Source organism: Sebastes umbrosus, chromosome 1 (genome assembly GCF_015220745.1).
Source record: "Sebastes umbrosus isolate fSebUmb1 chromosome 1, fSebUmb1.pri, whole genome shotgun sequence".
Lineage (NCBI taxonomy): Eukaryota > Metazoa > Chordata > Actinopteri > Perciformes > Sebastidae > Sebastes > Sebastes umbrosus.
In genome coordinates, this window is record NC_051269.1 from 15101793 (window position 1) to 15128995 (window position 27203).

Genomic DNA, 27203 nt, shown 5'->3' on the forward strand with positions numbered 1-27203 from the left:
TTGTGTTAACAGGAGCACAATGGTACGATTGTGTGGCCATCTGAAACCCTACACCTACCCAGAGCTTTCGGGGGTCAGAGGTGGGGGAGATGTGTGTGCCTTTAGCCCGACGGACCATGCATTTTGAAAGACCCAGAAACCAAAGAGTAATCCAACCAGCATACCATCAAAACCATTCTGCTGCTTCGCCGGCTCGCTCACATACCAGATCTGCTTGTAAAATGCTCTCATTTTCCAGATATAAATGATGCTTTTTTTTTCTCTCACTCTCTCTCTCTCTTCCCCTCGTTGCTTTGTAATCTGTCTCATTATTTTAAGGTGCCATTTGAGGAGTGGCCCGCCTCTTGAAACCCTCTCAGTGTGATGGACAAGACCATAAAGCAGAGCAATAAACCTGAGATGAATGTTATATCTTAACACTGATAGAGGCAATTAAGTCCATCATAAGCGAGAGAGGGAACACTCTTCTCCGGGGACTCATTCACTTGCATGGTTTAACATGATTCCCGGCTAAATCCCTTATTTTATTTCTCCTCTCAGCTCACAGCTTACAGTCGAGCACAAATTGAGCTGATGTGTTTTTTTTTTTCACACAATTTGGTCTTTCTGTCTGATCTGCCCTTTTCCATCTGTCGTCATGTGTCTCTCTCCCTCTCTCTCTCTCGCTATCTCTCCCTCCTCTCTCCCTCGCCAACCCCATTTCGCCGTATTTGTCATGGTAATGTAAAAAAATCTCAGCTGCTCCAATTCATTTCGTGCTCTTTCAGTCGAGAAAGAAGGGCAATTCTGTTTTTCCCCTCGCCAGTTTCTGTGTGTTGAGGTTTAAAAAGGTAATGAAGACCATATTTCATCTGCATGGAGTTATATGACTGGGCGTGGCTGAGCAGGTCTGTTATGGGAAAATAAATATTATGGAAGGTCTAACTTTGTTATCTTTATCTCGCCGGGATCAATGTGTGTGTTATTGGACAGGACACATTACACAAACACGTCGGCACGCATGCACACATTCAGAGCCCGAGAGCCTAAGTTGTCCATACAGCATGCAAACATGCACACACATAAAAGGTGAAATACACACCCAGCAGCAGAGATATCCACACATACACACACACACACACACACAGGCAAATCCATATCTGCTTTACAACACACCATCCCCCATACTCTGGTTATGTCTGCATGTATGTGTGTGTGCATTCACACGTGTGCGTTCACCCTGCCAGCGAGTCACTGAATGCTCTAATGACCACAGTCCTGACACAGGTATTTTGACTGCTGCCTCTTTCCATCGGCACTTTGACTGACGTGCGATTAGTTACGCCGGGGTAAAAAACTAGGGAGGCGCACACTGTAACCATGAAGGAGGGTTAAGTCCTCTCCTCTCTCCGTCTCTCCTGCCTCATCTTTCTTAAAATCTAAAACATCCCTTGGCCGCAGTTACCGCTTGTGTGATTTGGTATTCAGTACGTACAGTAAAAGCACAGCTTGGTGCACAGCGACCTTATGAGAAAAGCTTCTCGTGTAGATCAATGCAGGTTAGCAACACTGTAGCACAGAATGCCAAGTAACCGTCGTACTATAGCAGGAATAAAGAATGGATACAAAATTTATCTAAAAAAAGCTTATTTTTTTTGTAAATAGGGCTGCACCGCCAAGTTACGGACCTCAGTAAGTGGATCATGTATTGGCAAAACGTAACTGATCCACATTAAGTTCAGTTCATTTGTCATTGTTATTATAAAATTCGCTAGTTTTGCTTTAAATGTTACAAATAATTCAGGCACAGCAGGGAGGTACATTTTTAGTTCCACAGTGTAGCATTAGCCTACTGATAGTAATTCTACATAACTAGGGGATTTTAGTGTCGCGTAAAATTACGTTCCCATATAACAAAACTGCACTGTGAATTGTGTTTCAAAGGAAACATTTTGTTGTGGATTACGTTTGTTTTTGATGTATCACAAATACATTTTTTACGATAGTCCGCAGACGTAAGGAGTAGATTTGGGTGGTGGATGGGTCAGAGAAACACAGACTTTGCCATGCAGCAGACCGCTCTTTGTGTCCCATGTGAAACCTTAATAACGTAAGAAATGTGGTCATTTTAAGGCAAACAATGATTTTTTTACAAAACCTGGCCAAGTAGTTTTGTTGCCTTTTTTGTTTTGTTTGGTTTCAATTTACAATATTAACCGCTGTTTAAAACTGCAACTGTAATCTGGGAGAGAATACATTTCCCACGAAACGTAATTGAGTTGAATTGCAGTTTAGTTGTATGGGAACCTAATTTTGTAGGAGACAAAAGTCTGTGCAAAATAGATGGTATTTTTGTTAACCAAAAATCACAATGAAACACAGGAGAAGAGCAAAAGTCAGGAAAAATAACTGAAGTGACACAGCCTGCCAACAAGCTACCAACAACAACTCTCCTACAGTCAATGCCTGAGTGGCTTTATATGACCTTCATGGCCCCACCCTAATTGGACTGAACCACTGCACTCGGGTTAGGTAAACCAACAAGTGAAATTCCCACTGAAACCTGATCCTAACAGGAACATGGCAAACAATATTTAAAGGTGAGCAACTATTAAGTCCTCCCCTCTAGGATGAATGTTATGCTCCCCCACCCTTAACTAGCCACGAAATCAACAATTAGAAAAACATCACCAATGTTAATACACACTGCACCAACAAGCACATAAACCTGGTTAAGGAAAACTTATTTCATTTCATATCTTATTGATTTACTTAGAAATAAATCAACTAATGGATGGCTCCACCAACGTCTAACTAGACACAGGTGGCCTGACCCAGACTGATGACAGTGATTGCTGAAGCGCTTGCAGGGAATCATGTGAAAAGGTGTAGAGGGAACATTTTCACAGCATATATGATGCATGATAATGTGTTGCTTATCCGAATGAGTTCCACATCGGGAAGTTATACAGATTGTTAATTTGGGAAAAAGAGAACAATGGTTCGGCACAACTCTATTTGTAAAACTACAGAAAGCTGCATGATACTTGCAAAAGTAACCGACACAAAACCAAAAACACAGATATGCAGCATGAAACACAAACTAGACTTGAATTGAAGCATGACACAGGATTAAAAACACTTACGTTAAAAAATATTTCTTATTATTTTTTCCCATTTTTTAAAAAAGTTCTATGATATAATTTTGTAAGGGAAACTTAATCTTTGATGGATGTATGAAATAGTAAGTTTTGAGATGTGTGTCCTTGTCTGAAGGCTCTGGTGAAGCTCCATTTCTGATATGCTGTGTTCCAGTCAACAGTTGTTTTATAACCTCTATGACTGTGGTGCACTTCCTGCATCAAACTGACATTGGTTTGGCTTTACGCAAACACAACGCTATTTATAGCACCTCTCCCACTTTATTTTCTCCCTCCCATTCTCTCTCCCTCTCATGTATTTGCATTTCTGCTATGCAAACAGGAGTCTGGTGTCAAGTGCGTCAGTCGTACAGGCCGTACTTGTCCCTTTTCCTTCTCGAGCCTCAATCTATCTCAAAAATGTCTCTCCTTCGACACGACTCCCCTCTCCTCCATCTCACTGTAGCTCTCCACCTCTCTCTCACCTTCACCCTCTCCTCCCTCTCTCTCTTTCTCTCTCAGTCTGTGTTTTCCTTTGCTCAATTGTTTTGCTGTAGATTTGACCGCTATGATTAATGACCTCAAAGCCTCAGGAAAGCAAACAGAGAGAGAGAGAGAGAGAGAGAGAGAGAGAGAGACGCGACGAGCTCGCCCTCCCCTTACAAACCTCCCTTTTTTCTCTCATGTCAACTGCTCGTATGTTCACGCCGAGCACGTTGTGACTTCTGGAATAAAAGATCTACATAATATGAATCCGATTTTATATATGCACACATTTTCTGATTTCTGCAGACAACAACGGCCACCTGGCAGAGAGAACAGCTTTCCCCAGACCGTTGTTGTAAAGCCCCCATGCATTGTTAATTTGGTCTTAGTGTAGTTTATTTGCCTCGTTAAAGAATTGTACACATTTTGTTATCATGCATCTCTATACTGTTCGTGCAGCATTCATTTCCCAACATTTCAGCACTTTTGTCATCCTCTTTGTGTTCAACATGTTAAATCGGAGCAAGGACCACAGTTAGTCACACACAAAGGTAGGCGTTCAGGGTGTTGCTCAAGGACACTTCAGCTGGGAGGATGCTTGGATACCTTTCAGGTGACAGCGTGACTTTTATAACACAAAAGAAACATTTTAGAACCATTATTCAACTTTTTTTCTGTCGAAATAGCCCATTAGCAATGTCGAACTACTACTGTAAAGAACAATATGATATAATGTTGCTATTTATATTTATTAGGATCCCCATTAGTTGATGCACATACATCAACTTCTCTTGGTCCATACAGAAACATGACAAAATACAAACCTATGTCACGGAAAGGCGTATAAATAGCACAACATTACAAGGACATTCTGCGTATCATAAGAACGTATTTTAGCCTTTTCTTGTCATCTGTACGCCTCTTTTGCATGTTATTTTTACACCATGCAACAAAACTACGGTAATGTTCACAGTTAGGTTTAGGTTTGGGCTTAAAATAAGTACGTAAACGAAGTGAAATACGTATGTTAACAACATAACAGAAGTTCAGAAAACACATTACAAACGTCACTAAAAAACACGTAAGTTGAAAATAACTCAACAACACTATGCTATCTTTCTCTCTTATTATTCTACGTCACTAGTTCTGCGTTTACATCGCAGTCAATACAGACTACATTGCGTAGACATGACATGCCAAAAGCAAGAACGGCATTCTTATTGCATGCAAAATGACTTGTGATTATCGTATCATTCATATACGCCATTTAGTGTGCGAGTAGTGTTAAATAACAAGAAGACTTTTAACACATGAAAAATACAAGACACAAACTACAACTTTTTGTTTTTACATTTCTTTTTGTGCACACATTAAACAAAAGAGATAGGCTAACATTATTTTTGAGCTTTAGAGGGGTTGTTTTTTTCATGCAGAGATTTGTTAGCCATGGTTTCCTCCTGTATATCTGCAGGCTACTGTAGTACAACTTCGCTTAACTGACCGGAGGCAGGAAATAATTATTTTTACCTTTCCCCTCAATATTGTTTGTTATTCTAACAACTCTGCCCTCAGTGACTCCTTCACATTGTGCTGCCACAGACTTTGGTTCGCTCTTTGACATTCTGTATAATTGTTTTCTCCTTACTCTGTTTCGCTCATAGACATCTGGTTTGCAGGTGTGAAAATAACCTATTCCAAGATATACCGTCACTTCTAGCACGATGTGATTAGGATAGCATGTAAAATCGTTTTCCAGGAGCAATAAAGAAAGTGGTTTCATTTGCAGAATACAATGATTATTCCTCGAGCAAACTAATAGCACTATCAGATAGAAATCATTGCACTAGATGTGAACGGCTCCATCGGAGTCTGAATGATAACGTGGAAATGGAAATTGGGACTTGGAATTGAATAATGTTGCAAAGAAATTGCTTTTGTGCCGTAGTTTGTTTGGTGGTTTGACTGTGTTTTGCATAAAGATAGAAACAAAAATGCAAAAAAAACTCTATACTAGAGGAATCTGACTGTGTTTTGAATGGAAAATATTTAAAATAAATCCCACAAAAGGGTTTATATTGAACAACTGAACAACTATAACACAATAGATTTAGTCCCTGGAACACATGGCTTATCACACGAGGTGAAACATGGCTATATAAAAGATTGTGGCCCATTTTTGGTCCCCGCGCGCAGCTTGAGAAATACCCTTAGTAAGTTACTGTAGGCACATATCCATCCCGTTACTTGACCTTATAGTAGCGGCGGTAATTCATCTCAGCCGCTACTAGCTGTCTTGAGGTGTGTTTTGTTTTCTCATAAATGGCTGGTGCCAAATAGTGTCAGACAGAGAAGCAGGGAAGGCCTCTGGGAGTATGTGTGTGCGTGTGTGTGTGTGTGTGTGTGTGTGTGTGTGTGCATGTTTATGTGCGTGTGTGTTTCAAGCTGCGGCCTCTGGCTGTGACCCCAGTGTTAATCACACTACAGCCAGAACAACCACGGGCTCTATCGCCACTACTGCTGCTACAAAACCTTCCTCCTCTCCGTCTCTCTCATTCATGCTCTCTGTCTCTGTTTTTCATTTTTTCTCCTCTCTTTCTCTTTCTACCCCCCCATTCCTACAGCATCCTCCCTAACTCCCACTTATACATGATCTCTGCACACTCCTTCACCATTAGCTCAAGGGTACACCCTCATCTTTCTCATCCCCATAACCTCAAACCGTCACCTTTTCCTCCAGCCTAAGCCTCCCCCCTTTAGGCTCCTCGAGCTCGGTGTTTTCTGAGTTCTGGATTAGCGGGGCGGCCCCTGTCCTCGTTTCTTTGGCAAAGTGCAACAGCGCTAAAGGCTGTTCTCACCTCTCTTGTGGCTCGGTCACTAGCTGTGGGTGGCTGCCCGGTTGCTAAAAAGTGCTGATTTGCGATCGGTCGGTCATGTTGCTGATTGGTTAGGGTGATTGGCTTAGCGGGAAACACAGCATCTCTGCCTGGTATTTGTATGACATCTATCAGAGCGAAGAGCGTGAAACTCCTACAGCTTTCCAAAAAAAATGTCAATTCACTAGAATTTTTCTTGAACCCTTTGACTCTGACCGAAAGTACACGGAAAGTAGGTCCCCGGAAATTCCTGTAGCAAACTGCGCGGCAGAGCAAATCAATTTCTGGGTCAACTCCTGGCTGACTTTACCTGTCATGTGCCGTTTGATTATGTTAATGTCGCCTTTGATTTGATTCGACTGGCCAACTTGCTGGCTGACTAACTATGTGGCCGTCAGTGCAAGTAATGTGCGCTCTCAGTTCTGTTGTGATTATCACTCTGTTGTGCCTTCGTCGCCCCTGTGACACCCGTGGGATCACAGCAGTTAGGTGTGCGCGCACTTACACACAATCTCAGGCTGTCGGCAAAGCTGAGACGAAGAGTGTGAGTTACACGAGCTTTGACAGGGCCTAATTATACGTGTCTCTAATGAACTGTAATTACTGACATCCACCAGAGCATCGAGGGCTATAAGCCGAGGACTCGCAGTCATTAGGCTGCTGTGTTACACCGTTTCTGTGTCTCCGCTGACTGACTGGAAATCTCTTGTTTTCCGTCCCTGTTGTGATGTGTCGGTCTCTGCTTAACCGTTTTCTCATTTCTCTCTCTCTCTCTCTCTCTCTCCACAGTTTGATGGTGACAACATGTACATGAATGAAAACAACCATGAGTTCCTCCCGCCAAACCAGGTGAGTTCAAATTGCCTCTAATGGAATACCTGCTCTTTTCCTCTTATTTCATCCGTTCCCGGTGATTGTTGCCTGAGCTGTTTGCCGAGCCATTTTCACTCCACCATTGTTCAAGCTTGTTAGGACGGATGACAAATTGTTGTTACTGAAACAACCGCAGAGTTTTATGACATCAACTGAAAGCAAAAGGGACTGAAAGCTCTCAAAAAATAGTCCAATTAGTTCACCCCGTGTTTTATGCTGACAGATGTAACGGAAGAAGAACAAAATATTCAATGCATTCTGCACTCTATGGGTGAAATAATCCCCCCGGATAATAATAATATAAAATAATAATATGAGTGTTAGTGGAATAAACAGAAACACATTTCTCCTAGTCACAGAACCTGGAGTCTATAAATACTGTTAAGTGACTGCCAAAGATTCCTGTTTTATTGTTTATTGTTCATTTGGATCCACATTAGTTGTTACCTTGGCAACAACAACTACTCTTGATCCATATTAAAATGTACATAATGTCAATACCTTTTTGCGCATACGCTACATACAGTAAACACTGTAAAACAGTATCAACTCTTTCAGCCAACCTAATAAAATAACATCAAAACCAAACATATGGCATATAAACACAGAACAAACATTAAAATAGTGATAAAAAAATTCAATTTATTTGCGCATCCACTCTGTAAAAAAAAGACTTGTTTTGATTATGATTTTTTTCTTTTTTTTTTTTTACTATATTCTGAAGTGATATCAGATGATCAGATCACTTCTTGGTTGTTTAAAAATGTGAAAGTAGTCTTGGTTTTTCTATAAAAATGTAATATTTGTGGTGTATTATACACTGAAGCTGGAATCTATCCCAGCATGCATTGGGTAGGAGCCATTGAAATCATAATATTTAGGCCTATATAAAGATTGATGACAGGACAGCTCCCCAAACATGAAGCCAAAACATCCAGATCGCCCCCTGGTGGCTGGCTGCAGTACTAAAAAGTCAAAGTACACATCAAATACATTATTTCAAAGATGGTTTCTGTCATTTTCAGTAGTTATAATCACACTGATGTATGGTCAAGTGTTTTCTGGTAAGTTTAGTTTTATTAGTTATTTGATGCTATAAAATGGTGGTGAGACGTCATGATTGACAGCTGTGATTCTCTCTCACTGACAAGCTGAGGCCGCGCTCGGCTCGCGATTGGTTTGGACGGGTGACCTCGATACCGCGGCTCTAGCCCCCGGTCACTACTGCGCAGACTCTGGCTCCAAATGATGTCAAAATCCCAAGAGGGCAGCTCCCGTATCCGGGATATTTTGGCTTCACTTTTGAGTAGTGGGTGGAAGTGGAGACGCGTCTTTATAATCATACAGTCTATGACTGAAACACACTGGACAGGTTGCTAGTCCATCACGGTCTACTTCAGACTGTCATAACTACATTTCTGCTAACTACAGTAGGAGGAAACCAGAGAACCTAAACCAGCAACAATCCCAAACAGAAAGTGCTGGGACCTTCTCTCTCTGTGTCAACCGTTAAGCCAACTCTGCCGTCATAAAATTCAGATTCACTTTATTCCAATTATGCAATCATCCCCTGTGCACACAATTTTCACTTTGGTAAAAGCCGAGCAGAAAAACGCTGCTTCAGTCTGAGTGAGTTCTGGCCTCATTGCAAAGGATTTATTAAGTTAGAATAGAGGGGGGAGTCAGCGCTCCTCTCGCGGAACATGGCAACCACGCCAGATACACTGTAGCACAGCTGGTCGTGAACAACTGGGAGACCATATGGTTGTGTTTGGACAGGGGGATTTGTGGAGTTTGGGAATAAGCCCATCTGACATACACGGGGGAGCGGGGAATTTGTCCCTGTCAATTGTAATTATTAGAGTCGACCCATAGGCTACAGTAGTTCAGTGTTTCTGTTGCATTTGCTGCTTTGCTTAATTTCTTAATGCTCCGGTTCGTCAAAGTGTGGCTCAAGGCCCAGAATGAGAGCTGCTTATGCTGCTTCTTGTACATGCTTCCACTAAGTTTATTTAGATAACTCTGACAACAAATATGTCTGTTACAAAGCGATTTTCAGAAGGATAGAGCTGTTATCTGACAGATTTCTCATGCTGGTACTTGGCTGTCTAAATAATCTGAAGAACCACTGCTTTTATCGCCCATTTCGATTCAGCGCGTGTACTTTTACTGCAGTGCTGATTGACCGATTACAAGTCATGCTGCTGCTGATGTGCACAAAGTTTTTTTTTTTTTGCTGAATTACTGAGGGACAGATAAAACATCGCAAATGTGGCATGGAAGATAGACAGAGAGAGAGAAAGGGAGAGAAAGGTGGGGATCGAGGAAGCAAAGAGAGAGAGAAAGAGACAGAGAGTGAGGGGGAAATGGCGTGAAACACGGTGATGGGATGAGAGGCGATTTTGCTTTGCTCTGTGTTATACTTTGTTTACTCGAGATCCCCTCATATTTGACATGTGCCTTGCTCTATTCTCCGCTTCACCAAGTTTAGCCTCTCCTTCCCTCTGACAGCTTGAATCAGGGATGGCTTTAGGGGTGGACACACGCTCCGACAACAAAACATAGAGATGGAAGAAACGGGGAAAAATCACTCATCTGCACCTCCTTAGCTGTGTCCTAATTATATACAGTGTAATGTACACAATATATTAATCATTGCTCATTTTTCAGTTAGATCACAATAAATTAAAATAATAATTTCCTGAATAAAATACCATTTTAAACAGGAAGGACATTTTTTTTTACAATACTTGTGCTGTCAGACGTCAATCAAACTTTGATTTCAACTGAACAAAGAGGCAGCAAAATGTTTTTCCAAAATATTTAGCAATTTTTTGTTTTCTGAGATGTTTGTGGAGCTGTACCACCCACTATTAGTTTGACATTTTTATCCAGCTGTGAGCAGCTTCTCGGATTCCTTTGTGCATTGCATTGTGGGAGAATACTGTGCATCAACAGCACACTCATAAACAAACTTTTTTTTGTTTTAGTATGTATGTCGGCTGTTTTTGAATATACGGTGTTTTATCACTATTCCAATAAGAGCATACATACTCAAGTAGGGCTGCAGCTCATGATTATTTTCAATATCGATTCATCTGTCGATTTTTTTTTGATTAATTGATTAGTTGTGTGTCTATAAAATGTAAGAAAATGGTCAAAAATGTCGATCAGTGTTTCCCAAAAAGCCCAAAATGATGATGATGTTTTGTCCACAACTCAAAGATATTCAGTTTACTGTCATAGAGGAGTAAAGAAACCAGAAAATATTCACATTTAAGAAGCTTGGATCAGAGAATTTTGACTTTTAAAAAAAAAAACATTACTCAAGCCGATTAATCGATTATCAAAATAGTTGGTGATTAATTTAATAGTTGACAACTAATCGATTAATAGTTGAAGCTCTAGATTCAAAACCTGCTCAGAATCAGTATAGATTTGGAACACAGCTGCAGTTTGACTGATATCTATTAGTGTATGCGTTGCATCATTTCTATTAACACAAATTGGTAAAGTGCATTGATTTCTTCTACGCTATCTGCAAAAAACAGTATATAGTTTATATTCTATGTGAGTAAGTGTGTTTCATTGTTTGACTCTAAATGTGTTTATGCATCTGTTGTTTGTGCCGTGATAAGAAATGGACTTGGCGAAAGTAACAGCTGCAGGGATCATTTTTTATTAACTAGTTTTATTCCTGAATAAACGTGTTGTACAGTACATACAGTAGCCGTGTTATCCTCAATGTATTCCATCTCGAATAAAAAACAAATCACAGTGCCTAAAGCTCACATTTTCTGTTCTCGCTGCTTTATTATCTCACTTTACTTACGCTATCTCTCTTTCTCCGACTCCCCCTCTTCTCTGCTCGTTCTCTCACTCCGTTTCTCTTTTTCCTCTCTTACCCCCTCCGTTGCATTTAAATGCATTTGGGTCAGCGGTTCCGCCTCCAAACTGTGAAAGTGTGTCTCTCAGTGCTCTGCTGTCTCTCACTTCATTTTTTCTGCATGTAATCGCTCTATTTAATCTGGCTCACCTATATAGATATATATTTCTTTTTACATAAGGTGCATTCATATAGGACAGACAGAAGCGTGGCTCTGTTGAGTGGCCAACTGCATCACACAGCGAGATGCTTAGATGGGTATGTTCTCGTGATGAGTCACAAGGAAATGGGGTCAGTGCCATTGTCATATCGATGTTCCCATGAGCATCGTAGTCTGACCCTGCTTAGTGGTTCTTCCAGTCTCTCTCTCTCTCTCTCTTTTTCTCTCTCTCTCTCTACCCCCCCGCAGCGGAGTGACAAAGTGTTAGTGATTCAATGACAAGGTCACGGACCCTGGTCTTGGCATCAACAAGCTCTTTGTCTGCCCCTGTGGCCACTGACCATTGTCGTGGCAACAATGTAGGAAAACGACGAGAAGCTCCGGTGTCGTCGCAGAGGTTTGATCTGACCCTCGAGCACAAAAAGACACGCGGAATCTCCACAGTGGAAAGAGCACCGAGTAGAGTCTTTTTTTATTATTATAAAGGTCTTTAGTAGACCTTCACCTGAAGTACGATTTCTCTTGAACAGAACAGTACGGAGCGATCAAAGATAATGCACTGTGGAGATGCCTTCTCATAGCTCCGCAGCAAAGTGAAAGAAACAGTATAGTTCATCAGCACTTTACCTTGACAATGCCTTGCTTTGATGTCTTTCTCCCTGACTTATGAATTCATTTAGCAGAACTGCTGTTTGATAGAAATATGTCACAGAAAAAAAAAAAAGAACACGGGGAGGAAATGGAAGAGTGGTTGGAGGTGGTGGTGGTGGTGGTGGGGGGGTGGGGGGGAGATGGAGAAACTGCACAGGGGAATAATTCGGCTAATGGAGTGACTGTTTGGATATTCAGCAGAAGTAGGAACAGAGATTATGATCTTGCAATTAGCGTAACAAGGTTTTATTGATTGGCTGCCGCTGTAGCGTCTTTGCTGCCAAGACGCTGCATGTGGTTTTAACATGCACAGTGTGTGTGTGTAGCCCAGCCAGTCACACTAGTAGTCCCACTACCACCACTACCAGAATCCAGCTCCGCGTTACCAGCGCGCTGTGGCCATTTCCCGAGCATCAAAGCTGAAATATTATGGATTGCCGAGTTGAAAGGGTCCGTTTGAATGCCTGATGATGAAGTGGACCGCATTTGCATTTTCCACTCACTTTTAAAGTTAATGCATTGCCCTCCTTCCTCTTTGAGTAAAAATGCAGGTATGAAAAGGCGGCTTCTCTCTGGTAACGAGTGATTTGAAAGTTTTGTCTGCCTGTTTTGCATGCTGGGAGTTCAAATGATGTTTTTTTAATGTTAAGTTTGATGCTATTTTCTCGTCTCGCTTATTTTATTGTAAGTCATCGCTGGCAGGGATTGTGCCTGGCCCCTTGGGTGTTGTAATTGTAATTAGGGAGGTGTTTGAATGCCAACAGCAGATCTGTGAGACGCGGAGAAGCAGAGACAGATTGGAGAGCGACCGAAAGTTGTTTTTTTTTTATATGGCAGCAAACAGATGTGATTATGATTAAGTTTAGAAAACACACTGACAGACTGAACTTACAATGAGGTGTTATTTTTGTTATTCTTAAATGTTTTAATGAGAGATTTAGTGGTGAACAGAGACGATGTCTGTCACACAGTTTTGTAGAAACTCCAGTCTGATGAATATGATTAAGTCCTCTGTCTCTCTCATCTTTCCCCCATATGTTTCTGATGAGCCATTGTAGAACACGATCCCGGAGTCTTTTATGTCCAACCTTTGACAAATCTATCACCTCGTCCCTCTATGCTCTGAATTAAAGGCCCATTCCACCTTTCCAGTTTCGATGAGTAATTCTCTTGTTTGGCAGCGGCCCAAAGCCCAGCCGGCCTGTCTGGAACCTCGGCGGAGCCTGATTGGTCAGGTTCAGCCGTGTGTGACTGACAGGAAGCCTGCTGATTGGGGGAGACGGTATCTTCGGATCGTTGCGCTGATTAAAGCCTCGCGGCGGCGGTTTGTAAACTCCCGCCGTTCGGGGTCCCCGCACCAGCGCCCCGGCCCTGCTGGTCTGAATTACAGCTCGGCCGCATTAGTCTGATTTACAGCTTCCTCCCGCTGTTTAGATTGGAGCTGGGGACCAGAGTGGCAGGCTCCTCCCTCCCATACGCTCCCAAATGATTCTCCCACTTTGTGCCTCACCCGCTACTCGTCACCCAAATCTCCCCAATCCCTTGTCTGTTCTCCCTTTTATGCCACCTCACCTGATTTGCCTCATTTACACCAGCTCTTCCGCCTTTTTTTCTCACCTTTCCCCTCTCTCCCCTATACTCACCCTTTTTGTCCCCTCCCCTCTGCCTTTCTTTCTCCCTTTTCTGCCCATACTTCCACCTCCCTACAACCCACTCATCCCCTTATCCTCCTTTTCTCAAATGCCACCCCAAACCTCCAACAACATCCCTTTACCTTTCCCACCGAGCACCTCTCCCACCTGCCCCCTCCTCCCCCCCTCTCTCTCTTTTTTCTCTCCCTCTCTCTCTCTCTCACTACATCTTTTGTGAAAATGAAAACAAAGAGCAGCCTGCCAAAATATTTCTATAGCCGTTCGCTGACGAAGCAGGGAGCGGAGACAATGCAAAAAGATGTGCAGGCATATTTGTCGCGGCAGCAGAAAGATGGAAAGCTCTCTCCCCGTGGCCTTTTTTACAGTCAAACCCCCCCCCCCCCCTCCCGCACACCACCCTCACCACCACCACCTCACCCTCCTCACTCACTCCTGCCCCGTTTAAAAGCCCTGTGTTTGAAATACCCATCCGACATGGCACCACACATAAATGCACAGCTGTATATTTGTGCAAGGCCCTCGCTCCGCCAAGCTGTCCGTCCTCCTGTTGCCCCAGGTGATCAGATGAAACTAATGGCAACCTTAATGTGTTTGTGTAGGCCTTTCAACCCGCTGGAGAGAATGATGACAGGCCAAACACTCTCTCTTGTGCTACATCACATGCCAGAGTATTATAAAAGACTTGCAATGGCCAGTGTCAGTTTAGCCTTTTCAGAACCACAGAGATTTTCTGATCTCTTTTAAAGACGTACAAAGTTTGCCTTGAACTGGTTTCGCCTCATGGCTGTGGAAAAAAAAAGATGTAGGTTATTAGAGAGGAAAATGTTCCATTGAACCAAGATTCATTAGCAAAAATACTTGGTTAATTATTGATGCAGTATCTTCAAGGTATGAAAAAAAGCTCTAAGCTGACATCGATCCATGTTGGCTTATTTCCTCTGCTGAGGGTTTAAAGTTTAAAGGAGGTAATATAATGTTTCGTATTAAACTGGTTAAGCAGCACACAGCAAATATATTGGTACAAAGCCTGCAGCTTTCATGTTTTTACATTATATTTATATATTTTTGTAGTTTTGTCTAGTAGTGCAACACAGGTGGAGTTAACCATGTAAGACAATACAGAACCAGAAAACGCAAACGATCACCGGAAATTGCTTGCGAATGAATTCAGTGCACTTTTTTGTGCCTGCATTGTCCTATTGTAATTGACGCCAACGAGCTGCTGTTTTGCAGTTGAATTAACAAGAGTAAAGGCCTTTACACACCAGGGGGTCGTGACGAATAAAAAACATGAAAATGCGAAATACTCGCCTGAGAATATTTTATGTCTAGGGCTTTTATTGTGAAAGGGAAGAACGGAAGAAGTGGATCTGGTCTGCGCTGCCTTTGTCAAGGTTGAAAGGAGTAATACAGTTTGCCGTCCTGGTTCGTACTACGTAACCTCTGTGTTGTTTGTTGGACTTGGCTTGGGAACTGGAGGGTCGCCGGTTCACGTCACCACACGGAGCAAGTAGAGACTGTGGACTGGTAGCTGGAGAGATGCCAGTTCACCTCCTGGGCACTGCCGAGGTGCCCTTGAGCAAGGCACTGGACCCCCAAGCTGCTCCCCAATTGCTATACAATAGCTGCCCACTGCTCCTACTACTATGGGTTAAATGCAGAGAGTACATTTTACTGTGCACTGTGCTGTGTACAGTGTACTGTGTGACAATAAAAGCTGATTTACATTTACATTGTTACATTAAATATAGGCGCCTCTCAACCCGTTCCACCGTGAGTGGTAGCTTTTATTCGCAGTGAAAAGCTCCGAAAAATTGATACTGATATTGATTAAAAATATACTGACATGCAAATTAATTGCACAAAAAAATCGCTGCCGGTGTGCAGGTGGACTTAAGAGTCTATATCTGTGAGGCTACTAACGTCAGCATGCTAACATGCTCACAAAGACAATGCTAACATACTAATTAGCTTAGCTTAGCAACAAGTATAATGTTATATAATTTAGAGTGTTTCTCATTGTTAACTTAGCATGTTAACATTTGCTAATTGGAACTGTTCACAAACGACAGAAGAGACTTATGGGAACGTAAAGGTAGTTGGTCATTAACCAGAGCACTCGGCAATTTAAAAAAGTTATTAATTCATCCCGAGGGCGAAATGAATGTCTGAATCAAATTCCATTGCAATCCATCCAATAGTTTTATTTCAGTCTGGACTTAAAGTGGTGGACCGACCGACCGACATTGCTATCCCTATAGAGGCACACCGCTAGCCTGGCTACTGGCTAAAATCTACAGGCCTGTTAAACTGTCCCTGTTTGAGTTTAACTCTGACATTTTAGTGTTGGATGTATGCTGCGATGCCGGAGGTTCTTCTGTGGACACTTCTGTGAAGCATCGAGTGTGAGTTCGCAGTGCCGAGCTCCAGTGAGAGACAGACAGGGAGGTTCATTGACGCTGGAGAGCTGTCTCCTCCACTCCCCTCCACTCCCCACCAGCCTCTTATTAACAATGGCACCGAGAGTGCGAGGGTCCAGATGTTAGTCTCCTGCTCCCACCAGCTGTGCCAGCCTCCGATACACAGCCTCATTGACTCTGAACCAGGGAGGGGAGACACTTAAGAACGCACACACTCACACACACACACACACACACACACACACTCACACTCACACACACACACACACACACAGTCTCTGACAGTACGTTTTTGTTTTAAGAAAAATCACAGATACCTAGAAAATGTTCACAAAAGCATTCAAGAGCTATTACACTCTCTGCACGCAGCCTCACATTTGTCACACAGATTAACATTGACACACACACACGCACACACACACGCACACTCTCACCAGCCACATGCACTTTACACCCCCCCCCTCCTCCTGGTGTATGGCAGAGTTATTTGTGGGTGACAGGATCCTAACAATTCTCAGAATAATGCACGTTTGTTTGGATGACTGCGCCATCAGCGCTCCCTTTGTTATTCCCAACATTGTTAGAGTCAGTCGGTACTGATCCACCAACCCTTTTATTGTGCTGTTTTTTTGTCCATTTACTTGCTCTTATAACAATAATTAGTTTTGTCATTCAGACACAGCAGCGCCATTGTCCACATGCTAATAATGATTTTGACAGTGAGCGTAGAAAAAAGCAGATAACTGAAGAGTCATTCAAAATTAAAAAAACAGTTGACTGGCTGCTGTTTTGTTGGCCTCGTCGAGTCTCCGGGCGACTTCTGTGCGCTCGTAACTGGGCTGTAGCAGAACAGACAGCGGTGTGCCAGTGAGCGAAGTGAAAAAAGGCTTCCCTCTCCGCGAGACATGGCTGCTCCGAACAGGAAGAGACAGAGGGGGACTCTGGAAATAATACTGTATGTCTGCCGATGTAACGTTGTAATGCTAGATTCACCCTGTCAGGCAATAAGTTTGATTATGGTCCTCATTTGAAATGTTGGATTCATATCTTTCCCCTCCCCCCTTCCTCTCCGTTTTCTACTCCATCCACCCTCCTCCTCCTCCTCCTCCCGCCACCCACAGCAGTATCAACATCGGCATCACAATCACTCCAGATGACTATTGGGAAACCTGAGCGATCGTGTGCACTCACGGCTTGTTTTCTGACCGCATTAGTGGAGATCACAGTTAAGTTTTCACCGACACCGTGCAGCATCTGCATATCATTACTACCGCAAGGTCCTGAACTCTTCCCGCGTGCACACGATGCAAAGCAGCAGAGGATAATATACATATATATGTTTATATATCCAACTATAAAACCTGTTGTTATTCGTCTTCAGATTGTTTTTTTGCCATTGTTACATATCTATTCTACAGGAAAGTCATTTGGGAGCTATTTAAATGTTGTTTGTGTTCCAGTTGAATGTTCAGCAATAATGATGTGGTTGTTGTTGCTGACAGCTCCTCTCTCGCCAAAATCAAGTGTTATTAGACAGTGAGGAAGAAACAGAGAAAAACAAGAGAGAAGAGGGTCAGTGACACATTTTCAGTGATTCACATTGATAAAGAGAGAGAAAAAAAAGGAGGGAAAAAGAAACATATTAGACGCAGGAGGCAGCGAACGTCTGGGCACTCGCGTCAGAGTAAAAAAGAAAGCGTGCGAGAGACAGACAGAAACAAGAGGTACAAGGGAGGTTGTGTTTATTATTTGATAAAGCCTCCCTTATAACCTCAGCATGTTGTGCAATAGCTCTGGCTCTCCTTCAACTCCGCGGTGTGCCACTTCAAATTAGTCGCTCGCGGAGAGGGCCTGCCCCGTCTTTGCAAAATGCATTAGTACGCCACTCAGAGCCTCATACAGCCTAGGGTTAAACACAAATTATATCATTTCTGTCATCCAATCAAATCACGCTGACCCCTCTGACCCGCCAGATGAGTCAAACGAATAATGAAATATGACGTGGCACAAAAGCTCTGATTCTAATCTGCTCTGACACGCGATCAGATGAGGATGACCTCCTGACCTTGACTGACAAGTGAGACGAGCGCTGGGAACAGGATACACGAGGGAGGAGAAGGGAAGGAAACATAAAAGAAAAGAAGGGGGAATATAAGCAATTAGAAAGGCTGGTTTTAGTCAATGGGAGGTTAGTTAGTAATCAACTCAGCATCTGGGGTGAATGGGGCCATCTGCATCTTTGGACTTTGGGCGGTTGTTATTCGCTTTAAAGCAGCAGCGGTATAGTATGGGATCATATGATTAAAGAAAGTTATTTTTATAAAATTATAAATTATAACTTTTAGAAAATTGCTCTGTGTCCTCCGGTGCTCCTAATGGCATCGTCAAGATTTCACAGACCGGAGGAAAACAACCAATCAGAGCCGAGCTGGAGCCTTGTTGTCCCTGAGCAGCTGTCAATCACTCGGGAACTCTGATCAACCATTGAAACTAGGCAGCGCTGATCAAATTATGAATCAGTATTCTGTTACTGTAATGCCTATTTCTCACCTCAAATGTTTTCAGAAACATCTTGTAGTGTACTGTTTAGCTGTAAAATGACCAGCCATGTTGAGATCAGTTGAGGAAATACCAAGCACCGCCCACCAGCCAGAGTACAGCCAATAAGAACGCTCTCTTTGAAATGACCTATGATTGGCCAATCACTAGATTTTATAAAGCCTGATAACAGAGCCATGAGGAGGTGCAGAAGTCTAGTAATCACTCAGAACACTTGAATTACAATATGCTGAAAGGTTATTATGGATTTTTTTTCCCAATGATGCCAGAAACGTTCTGCCTACTGAAGCTTTAATTATTCTACCCATTCCCTCCATATTTCCCCTCCAGTAATGATAAATAAGAAGCATTTTTTTTGTCACAGAGCAGCATCATTTCTTCTCACTTAGCTGTGGCCAGGGCTGAAGAGATAGTAGCTGGATTTTATTTCCTAGAAAGAGTGACTTTGACATTATTTTTTTCCCCCTCTCGCCGCCTCCCAATCTCTCTCTCTCCCACCCCATTCATTCACCGAACAGAAACCGAGAACACGGCGGTTTAGCATCCCCATCCCCACAGCCCCTTTCATGATTTCCAAACAGTAACATAGTGACAGATAAATAATGCAGCCTGGCTGTTTTAGAGAGAGATGAGATGGCAGGGGGGGATGGGAGGGAGGGTTGATCTGGGTCCGGGGGACCAGAACTGTTTGGGCTCTGTGAGGGACGCGCCGGGCCAAGAGAGGAAGAGGAGAGTGGAGGTGTAGGGTGGCTGTAACTGGATCTTTGGCCCAATCTCCCCCTCCCTCTCTCTCTCGTTGGGCTCTGCTAGAGAAGGCTTTGTGGTGTGTTGATACCCCCCTGACATGATATTGTAGCAGAAGAACAGCTATGGCTTTAATTAAGCCTGAGTTGACTGAGAGAGATGGAGAGATAAAGAGAGAGGGAAGGGGAAAAAGAGAAGGAGTATCAAAAACAAACAGCCCAATAAACAGAAATAGCAGATCAGTTCATGCCGTTCAGATTAAGCGCTTGAAAGTAAGTGATCTTTGTAGTCTGACAACAGCTATTTGCCTCTGCTGTGTTACATTAAAACAAGAGCTCCGTGTACACTAGTAAACAGGATCATTCATAAATATACAGTATAATCTTCCTCCGGGAGAGCGATGGGAAGGCAGAGCGAATGAAAATAGATGATGCTCTCAAATTCTTCCCGGAGATAAATCCACCGTTTTTGCCTTGCAAACTGGACTGCGTGGAAAGGGGAGATAACGGAGGCCTGACTTTGTCTCTGTGTGCAGAGCGCTGCACGGCGGATACAGGGGAAGGTGTTGGAACGAAGAGTGTCGGTGGTGATGGAAGCGGGAGTGTGTGGGGGATTTTAAGCATAAATCACCGCTGTGACAAAGCTCTCCAATAGGCAGATAAGTGCACATTAGTGGTGAGGCAGATCTGTCATCGTCTGTCTCCGAGCTGTCGGTCCCGCCCTCTCTCCCCCTGAAACAAACGCTGACATGAGAGGACTCCAAACTCTGCATCTGAATATACTTATGCACTTATGTTGTTATAGTGTGGCTTGATTTCTAGCTTGATTATTTTTAAAAGGAAATGTTCACAGTGTGTGGGCCACATGTTTGTATTATAATGTACCTTCTTAGGTAATATAGTAGGAACCTGGGAAATAATCCAAATAGAGCTGCAACTAATGATTATTGTATTATATTGTTATTGATCTAGAGAGACCTATAATTTAACAATATTATAGGTCTAGAGAGACCTATAATATTGTTAAATTAGCAACACAATGTTCTATGCTGTGGAACATGGAGGAAATTGTTTAAAAAAAGGGGAATTAAAGGCACGGTCACACATGCACAAAATTAACATTTGCCTCCCGATTTCCATTCTGTGTGAGTGAAGAGGTGAAAAATCATCCCCTTTCGGTTCTGAAGCAAATTTGCATCTTCGGAATCGCGTTGAGTTCAACTTTGGTGAACTTTTAGGCAAATATCGCCCATAATATATTATATCATAGATGTATCTGCTGATAACTTTCGATTAATTGATAAACCATTTAGGCTGTGGAATGTCAAAACATTATGAAAAATATGCTCATATCTCAGAGTCTGAGGTGACGTATCAAAATGTCTTGTTTTGTCCAACCATCAGTCAAAAAGATAGTCAGTTTAATGATATAAAATAAAGAAAATCTGAAATTCCTCACAATTGAGAAGCAGAGAATGTTTTGTGTTTTTGTTTTAAAATGGCTTAAACGATTAATCAATCATCAAAATTGTCACAGATACAACATTATGCAACGTATCCTCATACAACGGTTTGTAGGATAGCTTACAAAAAATGATTCCTCATTTATCGTTTTCATACAAATGTCCAGCAACACGGGACACACTTGTCAATTTCTGCTCCAGTCTTTTAAAAATAAACTTCTGTCTTCACAGGCAACAAATTGGTTGTTTACTCACAAGGGACATGAACACCAGTCTCTGGGTGAAAGTCTGGAGTTTTTTTATTCTTCGAGTCTATATGCGGAAGGAAGTTACAGCTTTTATTGTAATAGTCTGAGTAACGCAAAGTCATATTAGTTTCAACCAAAACAAAGCCGCAGCCGAAACGAGAAAGCAGAAAATTAACATTTATGCATTCAAACAGCCCTAATCGAGCTGACCGTGGATGTATAAAGAGAACAGAGCTGACGGGGGGCTACAGAGCTACAGAGAGCAAGCGACGGACTTGGCGAAGTTAGTGGAAGTAAACATGTGTCACTACGTCCGTTTTTCAAAATAAGGTGTTAACAAAGAGAACTGTATATACAACATACATACAGTATATGGAAATAAGATTGATTAGATTATATTCACCAGAAGTATAAAACATTACATGTCCCTTATAAATTAAAAAGAAAATACCACTAATTTGAATATATAATTCCTGACGATGCCTGATATATTTGACATCTCTGACTACATACAGACACAAAATTAAGCATTTTTACTTATCAATTTAGATATTTCCCTAAGTAAAAGTCCCTAGAAGTGTATGATTCAACTTTTTCCCATGGTCTAAAAAAGTTAACAAAAATTGCAATAAATCGTAAAATCAAATCGCAAGACTCGTAGAATCGCAATACATATTGAATCTGCACTCAAGTATCGTGATAGTATCGAACCAGGATATAGGCTTACCATCCCAGCACCCAATAGCTACAAACGCTCAGGTAGTGTTTTACAAATACTAAACGGCATGCAGCTCTTTTGTTGTGCATATTAAGTATATTTGACAGGGAATCATTTTACAGAACGAATAAACAATTTAATATTAATTGGGTTATGTCCCCGAAATCCAGATTTCTACAGGCATTACAACAATAATCTAATAAGAAAAAGAATGTACAGATAATGAGCCGTTCGCCACAGTCAATATCGTCTCCAGAAGGCCTTGAATACTCAGGCAGTGTTACAGAGGGAGGCAGAGATCCGTGCCAAATAAAAGACAAGCTGGAAAGCTCCCCAATCAATGTTATTTTCTCTCTCAGTCCCAGACCAACTGTCTATTCATCTGTTTCTTTCAAATGAAAGGTGTGCTGGTATGTAACACTTACAGTCGAGAGATCTGTCTCTTAATTAAAACGTTACAGATTGTGTTTCACTCGCCGTGCAGACGGAGCATACTGTGTACTGGAAATAACGCTCCCTATAACTACGTGTGTGTGTGGTATTGATCAGGAGGAGGAAAATAAAGGATGTTTCAGTGAGAAAATAGAATCTGTGTAATGCAGCTTTTGGTGGAGATGTGGCCCCGGCTATTGAGAGTAAACCCATGACGAGCACCTCATACGGAGGAAAAAAAAGAGGAGGCTTTTGTTTGAAAAGCCAATTCCATACTAGGACACATGCTGCTCCGTACAATCCATCAAATGCATTGCCTTTGTTTGGATTTTACTTTTAAAGGAGAAAAGAGTATACATTAGCCAGAGTGTACACGTGGGTTCTGTACATGCAAGCTCATTCTGAATAGAGGCATATGAATAATTTATCTTGCCACAATCCAACTGGGAACGTCCTTGGTATTTACATTTTATCATCAAGGGCACTGGATGAGCCCTCACAGCAATCTAACGCATGACACATCCTCAGTCCGTTCGCACGATCAAAAGCCACGAGAAATGTTTCTGTAGCGTGGATGTACATTAATACTCTGAGAAAACAAAAGGTTGATGAACGTGCGAGATGATGACTAAGGGTGGCGGGTCTTCAGATTGCACGCTGGTCACCCGTATTGTGAAAGATGTCAGTGATGCGAAGGCTCCGCACCGGGACTCACTTTACACAATGGCCCCAATGTTTACAGCAGACAATTTAGTTTCCTTCCAACAATTATGAGGGAAATTGAATCTCAGGAAATGTTCGTTTTCTTGTCCATTAGACCAAACAATAACGCCATCCCCAGAGGTTTACAAAAACATCTGTCTTCAAAGGACAGCCCAGAAAATTAATATCAACCGGCTCGCAGGCTATGTCAGGACAAAGTGAATCAAATTGAGGCAATCACACTTCTTTTACTCTTCTTTTTCATTTGGTGTAACATGTAGGAAGATGAAAGTGGGCTTTAAACGCTGAGTCTGTGTCTACATTCTTTCTTCACAATAAAACACGGCTAACGTCCTTTTTTTGTGGTCAAATTAAAGACGGGTGTTTTAGTGTTTTAGGTATTGTGACTTAATGAAATTCCTCTCATCTGGTTTTGTGCTTACTGCTTTAGATTGGTGTTCATTTAAAAGACATTAGATGCATTTTAATTCTGCTGAAAGCTAGTGTTGTAAAAAGAAGATTGTCGGTTACTATGTACTTAAAGGCGCAATCTGGGAAAAAAAAGGCTTGCCCCTTCGCCAAATCACAAAAACACAAGGATTTAAAACTGCTCTCATTTAAAAATGAACAAACACTAACATTAGACAACAACAAAATCCACTTTGTTAAGATTTTCTGACGCTGACTGAGGTTGGTTTGCAGTAAAACAGGCATTTTTTTATTCCAAGCAGCTGAAAAATGCTAATTTCTAATTTTGGAAGTCAACCTTTTCAGTTATATATATCTTAAACCTGTAATTTATATGGCCACAACATTACAGATTGGGCCTTTACACTCACCTTTATAGTAAAACAGGGCTGAGAGAAACAAGAAAAAAAAGTGCCCTGTATCCTCTCTCCTTTCTTCCATCTCCCCATGCCCCTTATTTTCTAAAAGTATCTGTTTGAGAGATAAATGACCACTCTGCTGCCGAGGATGACAGCCTACACAAAGATGATATTGAATTTATTTCAGAAATGTTGCAGAACTGACTGTTTGATGTATACCGCCAGACATGAATCATAAAAATTCTATTAAAAAACCCTTGAATGGCTGACACCAGAATATTATTTGTGATGATTAATTTGACTCAGTCATTACAATGGGAGTCAAGTTGGATCGTCTCAGACAAAATTGCTTTTCATTCCCCGTTGGATTTCCCTGCTATTTTTCTTTTCTTCTTGCTCCGTGCACAACTCTGATCTGATTGGACTTACTGTGTTAGCGCGACAGCACACAAATACAGAGGCCGTTGGTCTTCTTTATTACCGATCGCTGAGCATCCAGCTTTTGTTCCAAAATGAGACGTTCAACATATGAAACTGAATTACACCTATCTTCAATAAATGAAAGATCTGAATTTAAACAGTTTACAAAAGCTATTTGTAGAACGGCAGGAAGCTGAATTCATTGGTGAACAAAATGCTAACATATTAATGATTCTTAAGGTAATATTGACATCAGCCTTAAATGTTGACCAATATAGTGGTCGGTGGATCCAAGCATAACAAAATGTTACATTTATTTGGGATCAACCACTGAGAAATTGAAAATCACAGGGTGTCAGAATTCAATTTATTATTATTTTTTATCCAATCTTAACACTCTATAAGTGATAATACACACCAAGGTGTCCTGATATATGAAAATAATGGAAGTACTGTAGAGACACACACACAAAACAGTCTTATTGTCTATATTGGGACGCCACAAAATGTATTATTTACCAACAGTTATTCATGTTTTGTATGTTGTTGTCGGTTTAACTCGTGGTAAGGTCAGTTTCGACGATAAAGGGTAATTGGCAATGTAGCACAAAGCAGAAAGACTGTTACTATGGTTACATGCAGTTTAATATAAGCAATTCGTTGATGGCATATACAAAAATGCATCTAGACAAAAGACCATTTCCTTCCCTAGATCCATTTTATAAGTGACTGTTAGCTGTTAGCAAGAAGCAATGGTAACATGTACTGTTACTATAGATACTGCAACTTTGCACTTACAGTAGACCGTAGACCAGTGTACAACTATAAAAGCACGAGGCGAGTTGCCTGCCGAGGCGATATCCGCCTGAAAGTTCACCAAAGTTGAATTCCATGCAAATCTAAAGATGTTGAATTTGCTTCGCAAATGTTTTTTCCGCCCCTTTGCTCTCATCTAATGGAAGTGAATGGGAGGCGAATGTTAAAGGTGCTCTACACAATATCCAGAGCATTGATGTAGCAGCAAACAACTATTTGCTATGTAAAGATATAAAGAAGTAATGTCTACCTGAGCAGAGAATGAAGTCACTCTCCTTCTGTGTGTGTTGTAATCTGAACTTCTCCGTGTTTTGTCGACATATATAGTCGGGCCAGCCGCATGTGCTTTTAGTGCATGTGAGTGTGTCCCACTCGCTAGCTCACTGCCGACGTGCTGCACTGCTCTCATACGGCGGTCACAGCTAATAATGCCGTCCCGACCAAAGGCATCTTCGCGGAAGCGTAGCGCCCACCCTCGGTAGCTTTGTCAGCAGTGTTGCCTTTGATATTACTGTTAGCGCTGTTAGCACTGTTTTCTACGAGCTACTGGCTCAGCTGTTGCCATGTTGAGAACCGTGTGGAGGCAATATAAATGTTCCCAATCTGGCATTTAACACCTTTAACTTTGTGCATGCGCCTTTAATTCCCTTTTTTTTTTAAAGCAATATCCTCCATGTTCCACAGCATAGAACATCGTCTCGCTAACTTAATAATATTATAGGTCTGTCAAGATGTTACATTTAATGAATTAAATTCATTTTTCGGGGGTATTGTTAATTATTATTAATGGCTCTAAATACTGTGATTCCCATCAACCTTAGCTGCCATTGCTATGGAGAAGAAGCCAATTAGAGGCGTGAATTTGAGCTGTAGCAAATGTTACATTTGGGCAAAGCTCACCATAGTTGCCACATTCATCCAAAACTGACCAAGAATCCAAATGTTTTTGGATTGGATTGAGAGTTGTAGTTGACGTTTGCCTCACATTTTACGTGCATAAGCTTGATTCTTTGACCTTTTTAATCAAAGAACTATATATTTTGAAACGCAATCCTCATCTTTTGTTATACTGATTATTCAAACGGGAGAGTTGTATACGCTACACATCCAAGCCTTGCGCTCCAGTTACATAACATGGCCTATGCAGGAAATGAACAGGACTAATGGAACTCTTGGCGCCTGAAAAACGGTTCCTCTCTATCTAGTAACTCCATCACTGTAAACTGAATGTCTACATCTGCAACCCATATGGAATAGTGTCATGTAGTTATGACATAGCTTTAGTTTGATCTACGGATACGTTCTTAAACCTTTGTTTTCTTTGTGTGTTTCCCCTTCAGAGCTACACAGGTCAGACTGGCGGCGGCGGGGGAGGAGGCGGAGGCGGCGGCTCGGGCAGTGGGAACGGGGACGAAGACTACGAGATCCCCCCCATCACTCCACCCAACCACCCCGAGCCTCCTCTTCTTCACCTGATGGAGCACGACTCCACAGGCTACCTCTGCCACTCGCTGCAACACAATGGGCTCATCAACCCGTATTCCTACCCAGAGCTGCCCACACTCATGATGTCTAACATGCTGGCACAGGACAGCCACCTCGTCTCCAGCCAAATGCCCTCGGTGAGTAGCACTACAGTACACGGACCGAACAGTTCCGACCAGAAAGCTGATGTTTAAAGGAGTCAGAAGATTTTCAGTAATGGTCACAAATGTTTCGGACAATTTAAGCCTTTCATAAAAGTAAAAGTTATTTAATGCCTCAGAGGAAAGAGGGTTTTACTTAACCCTTTTAGTTTGGAGCGTGATTTAAACTGTGCTGGTTTTTACCAAAAACTGTAGGACTTTACAGGGAAAAAGAGAGAGATATTGGATGAAATTTGATTTTTAAAATGATTTTCAAAGCTTTTTGGATCTTGCAAAAACATCCAAAACAGCCATTTAAAAGAGCTCTCTAATACGAAGCAGATTACAACCCTATGGAGGTAAATGTAATTTTCTAGACATGAAGAAGGGGGGAGCTGTTATGATTGTTCAGCGGTTGCCATGTCAGCTCTGATGCATGTAGAAAAGGATTGTGGGTAAATCCATCAGCATCATATCTACCTCGACAGCATGCATCGGTCAATCTGTCAAGCCTTCAAACATGAATACGC

The 27203-nt window shown here is 41.9% G+C and overlaps 1 protein-coding gene across 9 annotated transcripts in view; it reads left to right on the plus strand.

Annotated features, from left to right (window-relative positions):
- tox2 (TOX high mobility group box family member 2) overlaps window positions 1-27203 on the plus strand; it is a 137666-nt gene that overhangs the window by 72846 nt on the left and 37617 nt on the right. For all 9 annotated transcript variants that reach the window (XM_037769762.1, XM_037769747.1, XM_037769721.1 and 6 more), the window contains 2 exons: window positions 7268-7327; window positions 26389-26670. In XM_037769762.1, coding sequence (XP_037625690.1) covers window positions 7268-7327; window positions 26389-26670 — 342 coding nt within the window. The remainder of the gene's footprint in view (window positions 1-7267; window positions 7328-26388; window positions 26671-27203) is intronic.